Below are 16,004 nucleotides of genomic sequence, written 5' to 3'. Positions count from 1 at the left end.
CTCAGCATCATCACCTGAAGAGCTTAAATAAAAAATACTAACAGTTTAGAGTAGGCCCCAGACAATTAAATTAGAATCGCTGGATGTGGTTTCCAAGCACTGACTTTTTTGTTAAGTGCCACAGGTGACTCAAGTGTTCATTCAAGAGTGAGAAAAAAAGACACGATTAGTAATCAAAGTTCTTTAACACGACATCCATGTTCTAACCCCAGGCTAACATATTATGAGCCTATGACACCAAATTTCTGTTAGGTGCCTACTCATAGCCTATAATTCCCTATGCTTTTGCTCCTGCTGTCACCTCTGTCTAGATCTCTACCTATTCCACTATACAGAATATCTGAATTCCTTTTAGTAGTTAATACAATGATTTGCACAGCAAATATTAAATACCTGCTAGTAGTATTTTTTAAAAGTCCTATCCCTCAAATCTAGGAATGAGAAAGAATAACAATATTGCTACAGATGTTCGAGATATCTGAATAGGTATTGTGAAAACTTTCAGTGCTACAGTGCTGCATTATTCATAAAGGTATACAAAAACACAGAGAAGCTACAATAGCATCCACACTGTGGTGTCAGAAGTTGCATACTTTCTGTGGTTAAATGATACCTGGTCAAAAAGTTGTTTGCCAGTAGTATTGGGCTGGATGGCAAATTCCAGCTCAGCATCCATTGTGGTTACTCTTACATTGATCTACAATAAAAACAAAAGGGATAATCAATAGGAAAGAGAATACACGTATTAAGTATTAGGCATGAGAAAATACTTTTATCTGATTTCTAAAATAAAGTGATACAACATGCAGGCAGGCAGTAAAGAGCAACTTCATAATTATACCTAATAGTTTCTTTATTAGCTAGTGGTAAAGTTTGATTTTAATCACAGGAAATCATAAAACTATTTGAAAAACAAAGATCTTATGAAGTCATCTTTTAAAAACATTGAATACTTCATTCACATTTATTAGGCAGCATGCTATGAGTTTTCCTATTTTCATTTATCCCCTACAACAATACTAGGCGATATGTTCATTTCTATAAAAATGGAAAGAATTCTCATTACTTGCCCAATGATACATCGATGTCAAATGCAGAGCAAGTATTTAAATTGAGGTATAACTTGGAATTATTTCAGTGTCATTCATTATCCCATATTTCAACACAAAATCAGACAGTTGTATTCATACTACAAATGTATTCACTTTACAAAAAGCATTCATCCATTGCCCTTTGTTAGATTCTATTTTAAATCGTAATTTTTTTGTGTAAATACCTTTCTAGTTGCATATCTCACCAAAAACTTAATTAACATGCCTTAACCAAAGTTTTAATTCCAGAGTGGCATCTTTACCTAGTACTCACCATGATGTGATACAGATATTTTTAACTTTTACTCAACTCTTAGAACTCTAAATCAGACTTATTTCTCTTTTCATGTTTTATTCATTCTACAATAACAACTACACATGTAGGTCTTATACCTTCCCTAATCAACTAAATCTTATAAATTATTCCTTCTCTAAACTACTATCTATTAGGAAATATTGATACACATAAAACAATACATGCAATATATGTAAACAATGAAACATAATAAACATAATAAAATAAAACCTACTGTGATATAAGTAATATATATTTGGTTCCTATCAAAGAAATATTTCATCCTGGTTCCTATCAGAGCCCCTAAAACCCTTGGAATTTTCTATTGAGAGATATGAGGAGCATCTGTTGTTATTCATAATAAGCCTCTTTCTTCCATACCAGAGTTTATGCTAATGAGTGACTCTAGATGGACCCCTAGAGAGCTTCAGGATGAGGGCTGGTAGCCAGAGAAACCAACCAAGTGATTAAAGAAACCCACCCCAATCTCCAGGGAGGAGAGAGAGGCTGGGAATTTAATTCATTGGCCAATGATGATGAGCTAATCAATCATGCCAACATAATGGAACTTTCATAAAAACTTTAAAGGAAGGGGTTTCAGAGAGCTCCTGAGTTGGTGAACGCATCTACTTGCAAAGAGGATGGTGCACCCAAATTCTGTAAGGACAGAAGCTCCTTACAGTGCTCAGGACGCTTCTGGATTTCTACCTTCTGTACCTCCTTCCTCTTATGTGTAGCCTTTATATTAACCAGTAATAGTAAGGAAAGTATTTCCCTGAACTCTGTGAGCTGTTTCAACAAATTATAGAAACTGAGGAGGGGATCATGGGAAACCTCAATCTGTAGCCAAATTAGACAGAAGTGTGGGTAACCTTGGGACCCACTACTTGTGATTTGTGTCAAAAGGGAGGGGGCAGTCTTGTGGGACTGAGACATTAACCTGTGGGGTCTGTGCTAAATTCCAGGTAGGTGATGTCAGAATAAATTAAACTGCAGGACACACAATTGGTATCCCCATAGAATCGGAAAATTGATTGATGTTAAAAATCCACACATTTTGTGTCAGAAATTTTGTGAGTAAAGAAAGTTTTCATTTATCCACAAATCTACAATCCAACTTAACTAGAAATGACAAATAATTTTGCATATACCAGTGTATTTCTTCTTTGCGAATTACCCTGTCCCCAATCTCCCCCAGGTAAACACTAACCTGAATTTTGTGTTTGTCATTCCCCTGCTTTTTTAAAAAAAGAACAGTGCTATCACAAATGTAGGTACCTATATGTAAAATATTTAGTTTTTCTTGATTTTTAACTATATTAAAATTGTACAGTACTTACTAATAAAGTCTTCTTTCTTGATGTAGGCAATGGTTACATGGGTGTATTTTATGAAAATTCATCAACTATACACTTATGATATATTTGATAAGTTTAAACAAGTTATACTATACTGTAGTTTGCTCTTTCACGATTATATATCTAAGATCCACTGATATTACTGAGTAGTTACAATTCATTTTTATTGCTATACAATATCTGCATTAAACAATTTACCCATTTCCTGTCAGTGGACATTAAATTGTTTCCAATTTTTGGCTATTAAGATTAATACTGTATGAACATTCTTACGTAAGTGTACACAGGTCTCAGTTTCTCTGGAAGCATATATACTCAGAAGAATTCCTGGGTGATAAAGCATGCATAGCTTCAACTTTACCATTTAATGCTAAATTGTCTTCCAACACGACAGTATCAATTTAAACTCTCATCAGTAGTGCATAAGAATTCCTGCTCATCTGTATTTTCACCAACAGTGAATATTGAATATTATCAGATTTTTTAATGTCTGACAATGTAGTAGATGTAAAATACCTCAATGTGGTCTTAACGGGCAAATCCCTGAATCCTAATGAGGCTGAAAACATTTTCCTATGTGTAGCATGAAGAATTCTAAGATGGTCCCCATGATCTCCATCTCATGTCACTCTCACGATGACCATATTTTGCCACGGATAATGCGCACTTTTTGCCCAAATTTGTGAGGGAAAAATAAGGATGTGCATTATACATGGGTAGTACTAATCTATAGAAATGTTTTTAATTCTTTTATTTATGCTTATGAGTTAAAAGTATAACTTTAGAAATCAATAACAATATCCATATGCAAAACAATACCCTAGAATATAATCGGTTTATTGCACTTATGACAAACTTGCAAGAACAAAGAAGAGTTGTTGGCCTTCTATGATGGGTAAAAATGGTAAATTTGTTACCGGTACATAAAATTTCTTGTACTTTTTATCTGTTCTTGTGTTTTGTAATTATTTGTTACATACAATTTCTTGTACCATAATATGTTAAAAAATAAATGCTAAAATTCCTTTATAATACAAAAAAACAAGTACCTAAATGTAAACAAATAAAAATTTGAATTAAAAAATTAAAACGAAAGATTTTTTTCCCCTGAAAGTTTGGACCAAAAATGTGGGTGTGCATTATATACAAAAGCGCATTATACACGGCAAAATACGGTATGTTATATTACATAACAAAAGGGATTTTGCAGGTGTACTAGGATGTCAATCAGTTGATCTTAAAATAGGAAGATTATGTGGGTAGGCCTAAGCCAATCACACGAATCCTTTAAAAGCAAAGCCTTTTCTCTGAGTGGCTGCAGAAATAGTCAGAAACTCAAATTGTGGTGATGAATTTGACACAAAAGGAGGTTCACCAATGCTGAATTGGAGGGGCCATGGGGCAAGGACGTAACACCAGCTTCTAGTAGCTAAGAGTGACCCCTAGTCAATAGCTAGAAAATGGGAGCTTCATCAACCAATAAAAAAAAAGGATGAATCATTCTGCAAGGAAATCAATGTGCCAATAAAAGGAATGAGCTTGGAAGAGAACCCCAAGCTTCACATGAGGAGAATGCAGCTGAGCTAAACCTTGATTTCAGGCTAGTGAGACCCTGAACAGAGAACCCAGTCACGTCATCCCATATTTCTAACCTATAAAATTGTGGGATAATGAATGAAAGTTGTTTTAAGCTACTAAATTTGCAGTAATTTGTTACAGAGCAACACAGAATATGTTTACTAACTACTCAGTCTCATCTTTGAAATGTCTATTCATGTCTATTGCTTATTTTCCTAATTAGGTTGCTTTTTTCTTACTCCTATGTTGGAGATCTTTATCTATCCTAGATATTAATAATTTGTTATTTGTGTTATAAAAAAAATTATTTCCCAGTTTGTAGTTTGTCATTCTACCTTGTGAAATGCCCTTCTTTATGGTAAACACATCCTTAATTTTAATACTGAATTTATCAATGTTTACATACAGGTATCCTTTTTTGTGTGTCATATTTAAGAAATCTTTCCCTATTCTGGAGTCATGAAGATAGTCTTCTATTTCCTACTAAAGTTTTTCTTTTTTTTCATCATTTGTCTTCAATGAGTTTTGCTTATGATTTGAGGTAGCAGTCCAATTTCATTTTTTAATCCCCATAAGAATAAAGATATGGGGATTAAAAATATCCAAACAATATAAACTGATTAGTTAATTCATTCCCCAAAGACTACGCTATCAGAAATCAAATGTTTGTAAGTATGGGTCTGATTCTGTGCTAATTCTGTTGCTTTGGTCAATTTAACTATTCTGCCAATACCATACTGTCTTAACTACTATGTCTTTAAATAAGTCTTGATACCTGACAGGGCAAATCTCCCCTCTTTATCTTCAGAACTGTTTTGGCTTTGGTTGGCTCATTCTTCTTGATCTTGGCTTCATAGAAAATTGTAAATTTTTCATAATGAATCATACATTAATTTAGATTTTGAATATCTTCCAGTGTTTATAATTTTCTCCATAAAAATCATATTAATCATCTGTTAAATATCTTTCCCCTAGGTCATTATGGTTTTGCAGTTATTATAAATACAGGTCCCCAATCCCTTGACATCCTAAAAACATTGAAAACTGAAGTTTTTTAGCTAATTTCTAGCAAAAATTTCACATGAAGTGATGTGAGACTTACTTGTGAATTAATTCACCCACTTCAAATGACTATTCACACATTGATCTACAGAAGTATTAATGTTTTTGAGGTAATACAACATACCTTGAAAGAAGTTTCATGATATGATGACATGTGCATGTAATATATGGTCTAGTCATTCACCTTTCTAAAATCAAAAAAACCCCAAATACTGAAACTCATCTAGCTGAAAGGGTTTCAAATACAGGATTGTGAATCTGATGAAATCTCTTTCCAAATTTTTTTCTGGTTTTGCTTCTGTAGAAATGCTATTGACTGCTGTATCGATCCTTTTATCAGTCCCTTGCCAATTGTTATAATGAGCCTGTAATTCTTTGTGCTTATACAAACCAGGGGCCAGAAAACTTTCTTTCTGTAAAGGGCCAAATAGTAAATATTTTAGGCTTAGCAAACCATACAGTCTGCTGCATCTACTCAACTATGCTACTATATCAACAAAGCAGTTATAGAAAATAGAGCATACTACGTTCCAATAAAACTTTAGACACCAAAATTTGAATTTCTTACAATTTTCATTTCAATGTGAAACAACATTCTTTTGATTTTTTTCAACCATTGAAAATGTAAAACCATTCTTAGTTTATAGGCTGTACAAAAAACATGTGGTGGGCTCGATTTGGACTATGGACCATAATTTGCCAACCCCTGATATAAACAAAGAGTCTTAACTTCTACAAACAGTGTTTCTTCCTTTGTAATCCTTGAGCTTTGATCCCTTTTTCTATACAGATTTCTGTTCAGGGATGAATAGCGGCAATGATAGTGTATATCTTTTGTCTTGTTCCTGATTTTAAAAGAAATGCTTCCACTGTTAACACATTAAGAACAGCTATTTCTGTAGCTTTTCTTCTACACCTAGCTTAAGAGGTGTTGGTTTTTGTTTTTTAAATCATGAATACTTGTGCAATTTTAGCAACTGCTCCCTCTAAATTATATGATTTTTCTCCTTTAAAGTAACCACGTTAATTGTGGCAGAGACTGCTTGTTGTTTGACCACCAAAATTCAATACAATTATAGTTGGACATATGACTACTGAGCTACAGAACATTTCTCAATGTCTGTTGAAATTAAGTACGGTTCTCAGCCACCTCTGGCCTATAAGCATAAAATAGTGAACATACTTCCCTATGCTTTTTGCTCCCTTCCTGCTGGTTGGAACTCAGCAGTAACTCACCTTCAACTATATAAGACAATAATAACACCCTAGACCAGGAGTTCTCAAACTTCTTGATCTCAGTCAGGCTCTCTTTACACTTCTAAAATTACTAAGCATCCCCAAATACTTTTATGTCAGTTGTCTATCAACATTTACCACATTAGAAATTAAAACTGAAAAATTTTTAAGATACTAACTCATTTAAATGTAACAAGAATAAACATATTAGATGTTAACATAAATAACATTATGAACAATATAAATATTACTTATCAATATCTTTAACAAAAGGAACAATCAGGCAACTTTTAAAGCCTTTACATTTCATGTCCTCTGCAAATAGAAAATTTTACTTCCTTTCTGATGATTATGACTTTTATTTCTTTTTATTCTTCTCTTCCTCCAACAATGCACACTTTGTTAATTGAGTCTTGAAAGTAATTCCAAAGTAATAATCATGCCAGAAAATTCCAATAACTATAACCAATGATTTTCTTAAATAGATAACTGGCCAAAAGAAAATTATTGAAAAAAAGACCCCAATTCTGTTAGATGAACATTTATCTTACGACAAAATAAAACTCAGTCAAGAACTATATGATTATAAAACTAAGTAAAATGATCACACCTATACCCTTACATAAAAATATCTAAGACTATATAATGTCGGCATTGGTATCACTAGCATCAAAGCCAGAATTATGAGAAAATTAATAATGCATGAACCTCCCATTACTTTTTCCTGAGCATTGAATGTATACAAAGTTCTTCTAATTCTCACCATTGCCTTGAGTAAGTAATTAACTGTATCTCCATTTTATACATGAGAAAATTAAGAATTGGAGAGACTGAACTAATCTAACAAAAGTCACTCAAATTAAGTGACAGAGCCAGGATAAGAACTAAGATAGTTTGACCCCAAAACCTATGAATTTTAATCTTAATTACAGTGTTTCCTATACCTCTTCTTCACTGGCCCACATAATACTGCTCTCTAGCCACATTAATCTAAAACAAATAACAGTAGTATCAGTGCCTTTTTCTTCCCGATAACTACCATAATACTTTGTCTTGTTACAAAAGGAACTTAATGCTATTGGTATTTTATTAAGTAAGTAGTGGCAAAAGTAAAGTACACTTACTGGTTTCGGCATTTTCCTTCTTTTTTTGTTACCTTCTTTAGAACTTCACTTTTATGAATTCTGTTGTCACCTTCTGTTAAAGAAAAAGCATAATCGATCTATTATCTTTACAATATAATGCTTTTAACATAATGCTTATAGAATAAAATTAAAACATTTTAAAATGTTGATTTAAAGTAACAGAGCTCTCTTACTGAAATTTTCAATGTTTCTATTATCATTTCTCTAACCCTTTCACTGCGTTAATTTCAAGTTTTCTTTAAAATGTGTCAGAAATCCACAAAAAAACAAAAAGTGGGTATTTTGACTATTTTATGCATTTAATAATAATTTGAGCTGCTTTGCATATAAATGACATTTTTATGTATAAAAATTTCCTATTGTTATTCATTCTTGAAAAACACAAAAATATAGAAAAATGCACATCTGCTTTCCTAAACTTCCTTTCTGGAAGTTTCTATCTGCAATTAGCGGATGGAAATATTTATTCGGATATACCCAACCATCGCAGCAAAAGAGTTAAACATACTTATAGCTGTGATTTAAAATAGTATATATTGCAAATAACATAATAAAAGCATACTGGTCAACTAAAACTTTAATTAGAGACAACATGGAGCAAGGACAAGATTGCTAAGGGCCCAAATGCTGTCTCTGAGTCAGGTTCACCCCTAAACTTAGCCTGGTAGAGAGAGGGATAGTAAAAGTTGGGATAAATGGAATTCAGAGTCTATAGAGATGAACTCAAGAACACTTTTCAACCTTTTTTCTGTATTGCCAAAAGATAAAATGATATTCTGATTAAAGTAAATTGTAAAAAGATAATTTTTTAATGAAAACTATTTTTTCTTCTTGACAGTCAGAAAAACATAAGTAGAAAAGCATATATATATATATATGAGTAGCTTATTCACCTGAGGTGTACAAAACAGCCACAGCCCGCACACTAGCAATTTGCATGCTCCTTACTCACCAGCAAGCTAGTGGCCTACACAAAAATGCAGAATTGTCCTTAAAACCAATGTTAAATTCTATCTTCCCACCGAAGGCAACAGAACCGAATCCTAATCCACGAAAACCATCATGCTGTCTTAGGGTAAATGTTTTTATAAACATCCAACAAAATTGGTTTTCCCTCTACAAATCTACCAAAAGACCGAACATTTTTAATCACTGTCCAGAAAAAAAAAAGATTATCACTCCAGTTTGAAAACCTACAGTGAAAAGTATATAAGATAAATTATTACTTGAAGATCAGCTTATATTGGTAATATCTATGCCAAGAAACTTTATTCATTATTCTAGTTTCAACTGAATTAATATACAACTAGTTTTGTTTTAAAACTATATTATTAATTGCTTTTTAAGATGCTGTATTTAAATAAAACTGAAAATTCTCCCAATTGAAACAAAATTAAAGCATCAAAGGTTAGTTCCCTAAATTTAATTTTTTCACATGCCAATAAACCTCTCTACAGAGGTAACTTCCTCCTGAGATATTTATCTTATACACTAGGCTACGAATTTCAGTTCGAAGTATTAAAATCAATTCCTAACTCTTATAATTTCCTTAACACTTAGCTAGGAAATGATATACTACAGTCACCTACTTTCATGAACCTAAAGGTACAGTCCTATCTTCTAATTCTATATCCTCTTTTTGTCAAACTACCATTATCTTGGTTCAGATTCTCATCGTCTCAGGTCTTAAAACAGCCTCCAAATTGACCTGCTTTTCTTATCACTTATAAGCTAGTAACTCCCAAATCAGTATATATCTCCAGAAATTGTGTGGCTAACTTGGTTTCCTCAGCATCTAAAGATTACCTCAAACATAACATGGCCAAAACACAAAAATCCCTGCCCCACAGCTAAATTTGCTTTTCTATAGTTATTCATAGTATTCACTCATGATTTTTTTTAATATCTCTACTACATCTGCAGTTATAAGCCTCTTTTCATTCCTAACATTGTTAATTTTTGTCTTCCCTTTTGTTTGATTAATTTTGCCAGAAGTTTGCTTCATTTATTGGTCTAAAAGCCAGCTTTCAATTTTGATCTTCTGTTTCTTATATTTTCCTCTTTTGTTAATTTCTGTCCTCATCATTTTTCTTCTCACTCATTTTCTAATCCCTAAAATTTAAAGTTTACATTAAGTAATTTCTAATCTTTTTTTCTTTTCTAATACATGCATTAAGGTCATAAACCAAGTATGTCCAAGCAGATCCAAATACAAAGTGATCCTCCTATTTTGTCAGTGAGAAAATTTTACAATAATTTTATCATTTGAGTATGTAAAATAATCAAATATATATTTACATTAGTATAGTTAAATATTAAAACACATGATCTATAGACTATTCAGAATATTGCTTATCTCATTTCATAGAACAATCTGCCTCAAATTTCTTACACATGAGAAATGAGTGTCTCTGAAAATTTTTTGAATCACAGTAAATTTTCCAGATTACATAAGAACTCTTTGAATCAGTATATTATCACTAAAATTTTATTCCAAGCCACAAATATCAATTTATATAAAACATTAGGACTTTTTTCCTATTTGTACTGTTAGAATATAAATATTTTAATATCTACAGTAGAGTCACTGTATTACTTTTTAAGTGATTTTTTAAACACCAGATCTGTTCTAGATTTGCCTCTTATCAGATGAGCTCTGTGAGCTTTCCAAACTCACATGTACTAAAGGCACTTCAGGTCAATGTGCATCTTGAACAGTACTTTCATGCTCAAGAGAAAGAGAACATGAGACTTGCAATGAGAGCTCCTAACAACACAAATATAAATATCCTTTCCTGGGAAATATATTTTGAGGACAATATCTTGCCTTCTATTTGAAACCACAGCATTTTGCTAAGTATCACTTTAGGATTTCCCACACAAGTTTTTATATGCAGTTTTTTCATTGTTGTTTAGCTCTAAATGTTTCATTTTCCAATTATGATTTCTAATCACTACCAAGAAAAACTTCAAGTTTTCAAATGGAATTGTTGGTGGCCTGGAGGCACAGTGCTTTTTATGATTCATTTCTAAGTTTACTACACTACAGTCAACGAATTCATTAAAAATTCCTTTACGTTTAGTACTTGGTCAGTTTATTTTTTTTGACTTCCATACATAAATCAAAATAATGTATTTTCTGCATTTGATAAGTTAGACCAAGCTAAACCAAGTATGTAATATTCTGTTTATAGTCTCTACGATTATTCATTTTAGTCTACTAAATCAATTTGAGAAAAATATGTGTTAAATTTTCTCAAGTATGATCATGGATGTTAATTTCTTCTTGTAAACTGTTTTTGGTTTTTGTTTTTGTTTTTATTGGGAAATATTGGGTACAATGTTTCTCCAGGGCCCATAGTTCCAAGTCGTTGTCCTTCAATCTAGTTGTGTAGGACACAGCTCAGCTCCAAGTCCAGTCGCCGATTTCAATCTTTAGTTGCAGGGGGCACAGCACACCAGCCCAAGCGGGAATGGAACTGGCAACCTTGTTGTTGAGAGCTAGTGCTCTAACTAGCTGAGTCATCTGGCCAACCCTCCAGTAGCTCGGTAGCAGCTCATTGTCTTCAATCTAGTTGTGGAGGGTGCAGCTCACTGGAGCATGTGGGAATCGAACTGGCAACCCTGTTGTTCAGAGCTCACACTCTAACCAACTGAGCCTTCCGGCCACCCCTAAACTGCCATTTTTATTTTTATTTATTTATTTTTTAAAGATTTTATTGGGAAAGGGGAATAGGACTTCATTGGGGAACAGTGTGTACTTCCAAGACTTTTTCCAAGTCAAGTTGTTGTCCTTTCAGTCTTAGTTGTGCAGCGTGCAGCTCAGATCCAGGTCCAGTTGCTGTTGTAGTTGCAGGGGGCGTAGCCCACCATCCCTTGCGGGAGTCGAACCAGCAACCTTGTGGTTGGGAGGACGTGCTCCAACCAACTGAGGATTGGGGAGCTCAGCAGCAGCTCAGCTCAAGGTGCCGGTGTTCAATCTTAGTTGCAGGAGGCACACTCCACCATCCCTTGTGGGAGTCGAGGAGTTGAACCAGCAACCTTGTGGTTGAGAGCCCGTGCACCAACCAACTGAGCCATCTGGAGCTGAGCGGCAGCTCACTGACTTCATTCTAGATGCGGAGGGCACAGCTCGCTGGCCCATGTGGGAATCAAGCCGGCAGCCCCGTTGAGCTTGCACTCTAACCAACTGAGCCACCCATCCGCCCCTAAACTGCCATTTTTCAATTTGTATTCTTTCAGGCTATGTTATTAGGTGAGCACAGTTTTACAATTGTTATATCTTTCCAGTGACTACTTCCTTTTTTCATTAAGTAATAATTTAATTGCATATAGAATCCTAAACTGTTATCCTCTCAACATTTGGAAGACACTATTTTTCTGGGATTTGTTACTGCTGATAAGAAGTTGGCTGTCAATCTCACTCATTCCTTTCAGGTAATATGCCTTTTCTCTCTGCTTTAAAGGTTTGTTTTGTTTTTCTGGTGGGGGGGAGTCGTCTTCAGATTTACTTTTACTTGGTCTAACAATTAAGTTCGCGAACTTGCCCGTGCGCTTACATTGGCAGCAATGTACAAACAGCTCGGTAAGGTTTCAAAACCTTGGTATATCAGTGTCTCACAGCTGTGTTTGTGTTTTGTTGAATGGCATTCATTATTGTTGCGTGTTTTTGTGTGCCATCCCCAGAATGTCTGAGCTTGAATTAGAGCAATGAACAAACATTAACTTTCTTTAACTTGGCAAGAGTGGAAGTGAAATCAGGGACATGTTAGTCCAGGTGTATGGGGATAATGTAATGAAGAAAACGGCAGTGTACAACATCGGAGTAAACGTTTCTCTGAGGGGAGAGAATGCGTTACTGATGAAGAGAGGTCAGGGTAGCCAGTAATGAGCACAAATGATGAAAACATTGCAAAAATTCATAGAATTGTACATCAGTGAAAAGCACAGCAGACCAAATAAACATCGATAGACAAACAGGAAAATCTTAACTGAAAATCTTGGCATGAGTACTGTGTAAAAATGGTCCTGAAGGAGCTCTTGCATCACGACAATGCACCAGCTCACCCAGCACTGTCTGTGAGGGAGTTTCTAGCCAGTAAACAAATAACTGTACTGGAACACCCACCCTACTCACCTGATCCGGTCCCCCATGACTTCTTTCTTTACCCGAAGACGAAGAAAATATTGAAAGGAAGACATTTTGATGACATTCAAGACACGAAGGGTAATACAACAGCTCTGATGGCCATTCCAGAAAAAGAGTTCCAAAACTGCTTTGAAGGGTGGACTAGGTGCTAGCGTCGGTGCATAGCTTCCAAAGGGGAGTACTTCCAGGTGACCGTAGTGATATTCAGCAATGAGGTATGTAGCACTTTTCTAAGATGAGTTAGCAAACTTAATTGTCAGACCTTGTATTTATCTTGTGCAAGATTTGGTAAGCTTCCTTGTTCTGAAGACTCATACTTTTCTTAAGTTCTGGAAAGTTATTATCCATTGTCTCTTTCCCATTCTCTCTTTTCATTCAGTTATTGTGTTTAGATACATACTGGACATCTTATTCTCTAATCCATGCCTGCTTTTTCATATTTTCCATCTCTTTATTTCTTGGTGCAACATTCCCCAAATCACTAATTCTCTCCAGTTGTTTTTAATGTTTTGCCTGTCCATGGGTTTAAAATTTCAGTGACTATACATTTTTATTTCCAGTAATTCCTTTTTCAGCTTTTCAAAAATGTTTTTCAGTAATGCTACACTATTTTATAATTTGTTTTGAATCCTCATTTTATCCCTACTAATGTTTATTTTATGTCACTATATTATTATTCTACTTTTTTCAGTTCATTATGAAGTATTTCTTTATAGAGTTTGTAACTGTGGACAGAAGACTCATGTCTCTTACCCACTCCCCAGTGTGGGAGTCCTACAAGCCCTGAGTTGCATATATATCCCTACAAAGGTATTCAGGTTTACTCCTACCACACTTGATCTTAGCCAAAAGGCCGAGAAGCAATGGGTTTGCTCCTACCAGAGTACAAGAAATTTTAATAGTCCTAGACCAATTTTTACATTAATTTTTTGATTTAGCATTCCATTATCATATCAGACCCAAAGGCCACAGCTTGGAGAAGTTTGCAGAGACTCAAGAGTCATGCACAATGTGAGATCTCTCATCAGTAAGGAAGATGAAAGGAAAGAGAGTATTAATTAATGATATACCAGGCTGTAAACAAAGTTAAAACACTCAAATTATAGAAAAAAGCATTTATCAATACAGGGTCAGTTAAGCAGGCAAATAAATAGCAAGTATGTGGATTTGCAGAATTTCTGAAGTTATATATCAATAAAATACTCAAACTAAATAAATATAGGATTTTTTTTCTTTTCGGAAATAATTTATCCAAGTCTTCAATATTAGAATTATTTCAAGTTGTACTCTTTAGAAAAGGATCTTTAGAGCAAAATACTCCATTATTAAAGTTTTAGGTTCAATACGAGAACTCTGGAAACTAATAAAAAAATTAAAAAGAAAAAATAGAACTCTGCTGACATAAAACAATATATCCTAGATTAGTACACACAAACCAGGTTTTTACACAAGCTAATTAAGTTTTAAAACTCTCCAAAAGCCTAACTGAGCTAAATGAACTGTGGGACAAGGAGGACCTAACCAAAGCCTTTGCAAATAAAGATACGGTTGCCTTCTAAAAGAAGCTTCTAAAACTGTGTATTTTCAGTCGAGTGTTCTCGCTTACAAATAAAGTTAGTCTTCACCTTGTTTTATTTCAGTTAATTATAAATTGTCTGTAAAGAATAATAATACTCTACCTGTTTATTTACCAACTGAACATAAAGTGATTACTTAACAATAACTCCTTGTATTTATAGAATACTTCATAGATGCAGGGTCTTATACACGACTTCATTTTTCTACTAACAAAATACTTAGGAGACAAACAAGACAGGTTACATTATGAACATTTTATAGTTGAAGAAACAAGGTCCACTGCATGAAAGTGGTTTTTATGCTAGAAAAAAACCTAAGTCACATGCGTAATAAATGGCCAAATGGTCTTTTGACATCCAGTCCAGAGCTCTACCATATACCAACCTGTCTTCCGTCTTTGGTATTAAAAGAAGTGGGAAATAATTTCATTTTGTGGATATTTACCCAAATAACAAATGGGTAAATGGTATAATTACAAAGATTATATAGTTCTACTTACGAAAGTATATGTATGCACCCCTATTTTTACCACAGTGCTATTCACAATAGCCAAGATACAGAAACAACCAAAATGTCCATCAATAGATGACTGGATAAAGAAATTACAGTCCATATATACAATGGAGTATTACTCTACCATAAAAAAAGAATGAAATCTTACCATTTAAAACATGGATGAACCTAGAGGGTATTATGCTAAGTAAAACAAGTCAGACTGAGAAAGACAAATACCTTATGATCTCACTTATATGTGGAATCTAAAGAACAGAATAAACAAACAAAACAGAAATAGACTCATGGATACAGAGAAAAAAACTGATGGTTGCTAGATGGGAGGGAGCTCGGGGGGAAGGGTGAGAAAGGTGAAGGGGTTAGGAAGTACAAATTGATAGTTACAAAATAGTCATGGGGATGTGAAATACAGTCTGGAAAATAGTCAATAATACTGTAAAAACGATGTATAGTGCCAGGTGGGTACAAGACTTATGGGGGGGGGGGGCGTAAAATATATAAATGCCTAACCACTATGCTGTACATCTGAAACTAATATAAAATAACATTGAATGTCAACTATAATTTTTAAAAAGATATATACTCATGGAGTATAAAGTACAGCACAGGGAATATAGTCAATGGTATTGTAATAGCTGTGTACAGTATTAGAGGGGTAGTAGACTTGGAGGGTTATCACTTTGTGAGGTGTAAATGTCTAAGCATTATCTTGTTTTATACCTGAAACTAATAATAAAAAAAAGTATAGGTAATACTGAGAGGTTAAGTGAATCATATCTATAGGTTCTGCTAGACCACAATACAGCCAATCAAAATGTTATAGAAAAATAATAAATGACATGGCAAAATATTCACAAACTACTAACTAAAAAGGCAGATTATAAAACCATATATATGGTATCATCACATTTGTTTTAAAAAGTATAAAAGAGAAGAGACCAGAATGATTATATTCCAAAATATTGAGTCTCTAAGGAATTAGAATTAATCTATAAATTT

General features: G+C 33.9%; 1 protein-coding gene across 2 annotated transcripts in view; it reads right to left on the bottom strand.

Moving 5' to 3' along the window:
* Window positions 1-16,004, bottom strand: part of RDX (radixin) — an 84,688-nt gene that overhangs the window by 59,716 nt on the left and 8,968 nt on the right. For both annotated transcript variants that reach the window (XM_019715274.2, XM_019715276.2), the window contains exons 2-3: window positions 7,745-7,817; window positions 614-697 (exon numbers count right to left, since the gene is read on the bottom strand). In XM_019715274.2, coding sequence (XP_019570833.1) covers window positions 614-697; window positions 7,745-7,756 — 96 coding nt within the window. In that variant the 5' untranslated portion in view covers window positions 7,757-7,817. The remainder of the gene's footprint in view (window positions 1-613; window positions 698-7,744; window positions 7,818-16,004) is intronic.

This window comes from Rhinolophus sinicus, linkage group LG06, assembly GCF_036562045.2.
Source record: "Rhinolophus sinicus isolate RSC01 linkage group LG06, ASM3656204v1, whole genome shotgun sequence".
Taxonomy (NCBI): domain Eukaryota; kingdom Metazoa; phylum Chordata; class Mammalia; order Chiroptera; family Rhinolophidae; genus Rhinolophus; species Rhinolophus sinicus.
Note: the sequence above shows the minus strand (reverse complement) of the source record. Positions and strands in the feature narration are given on the sequence as shown.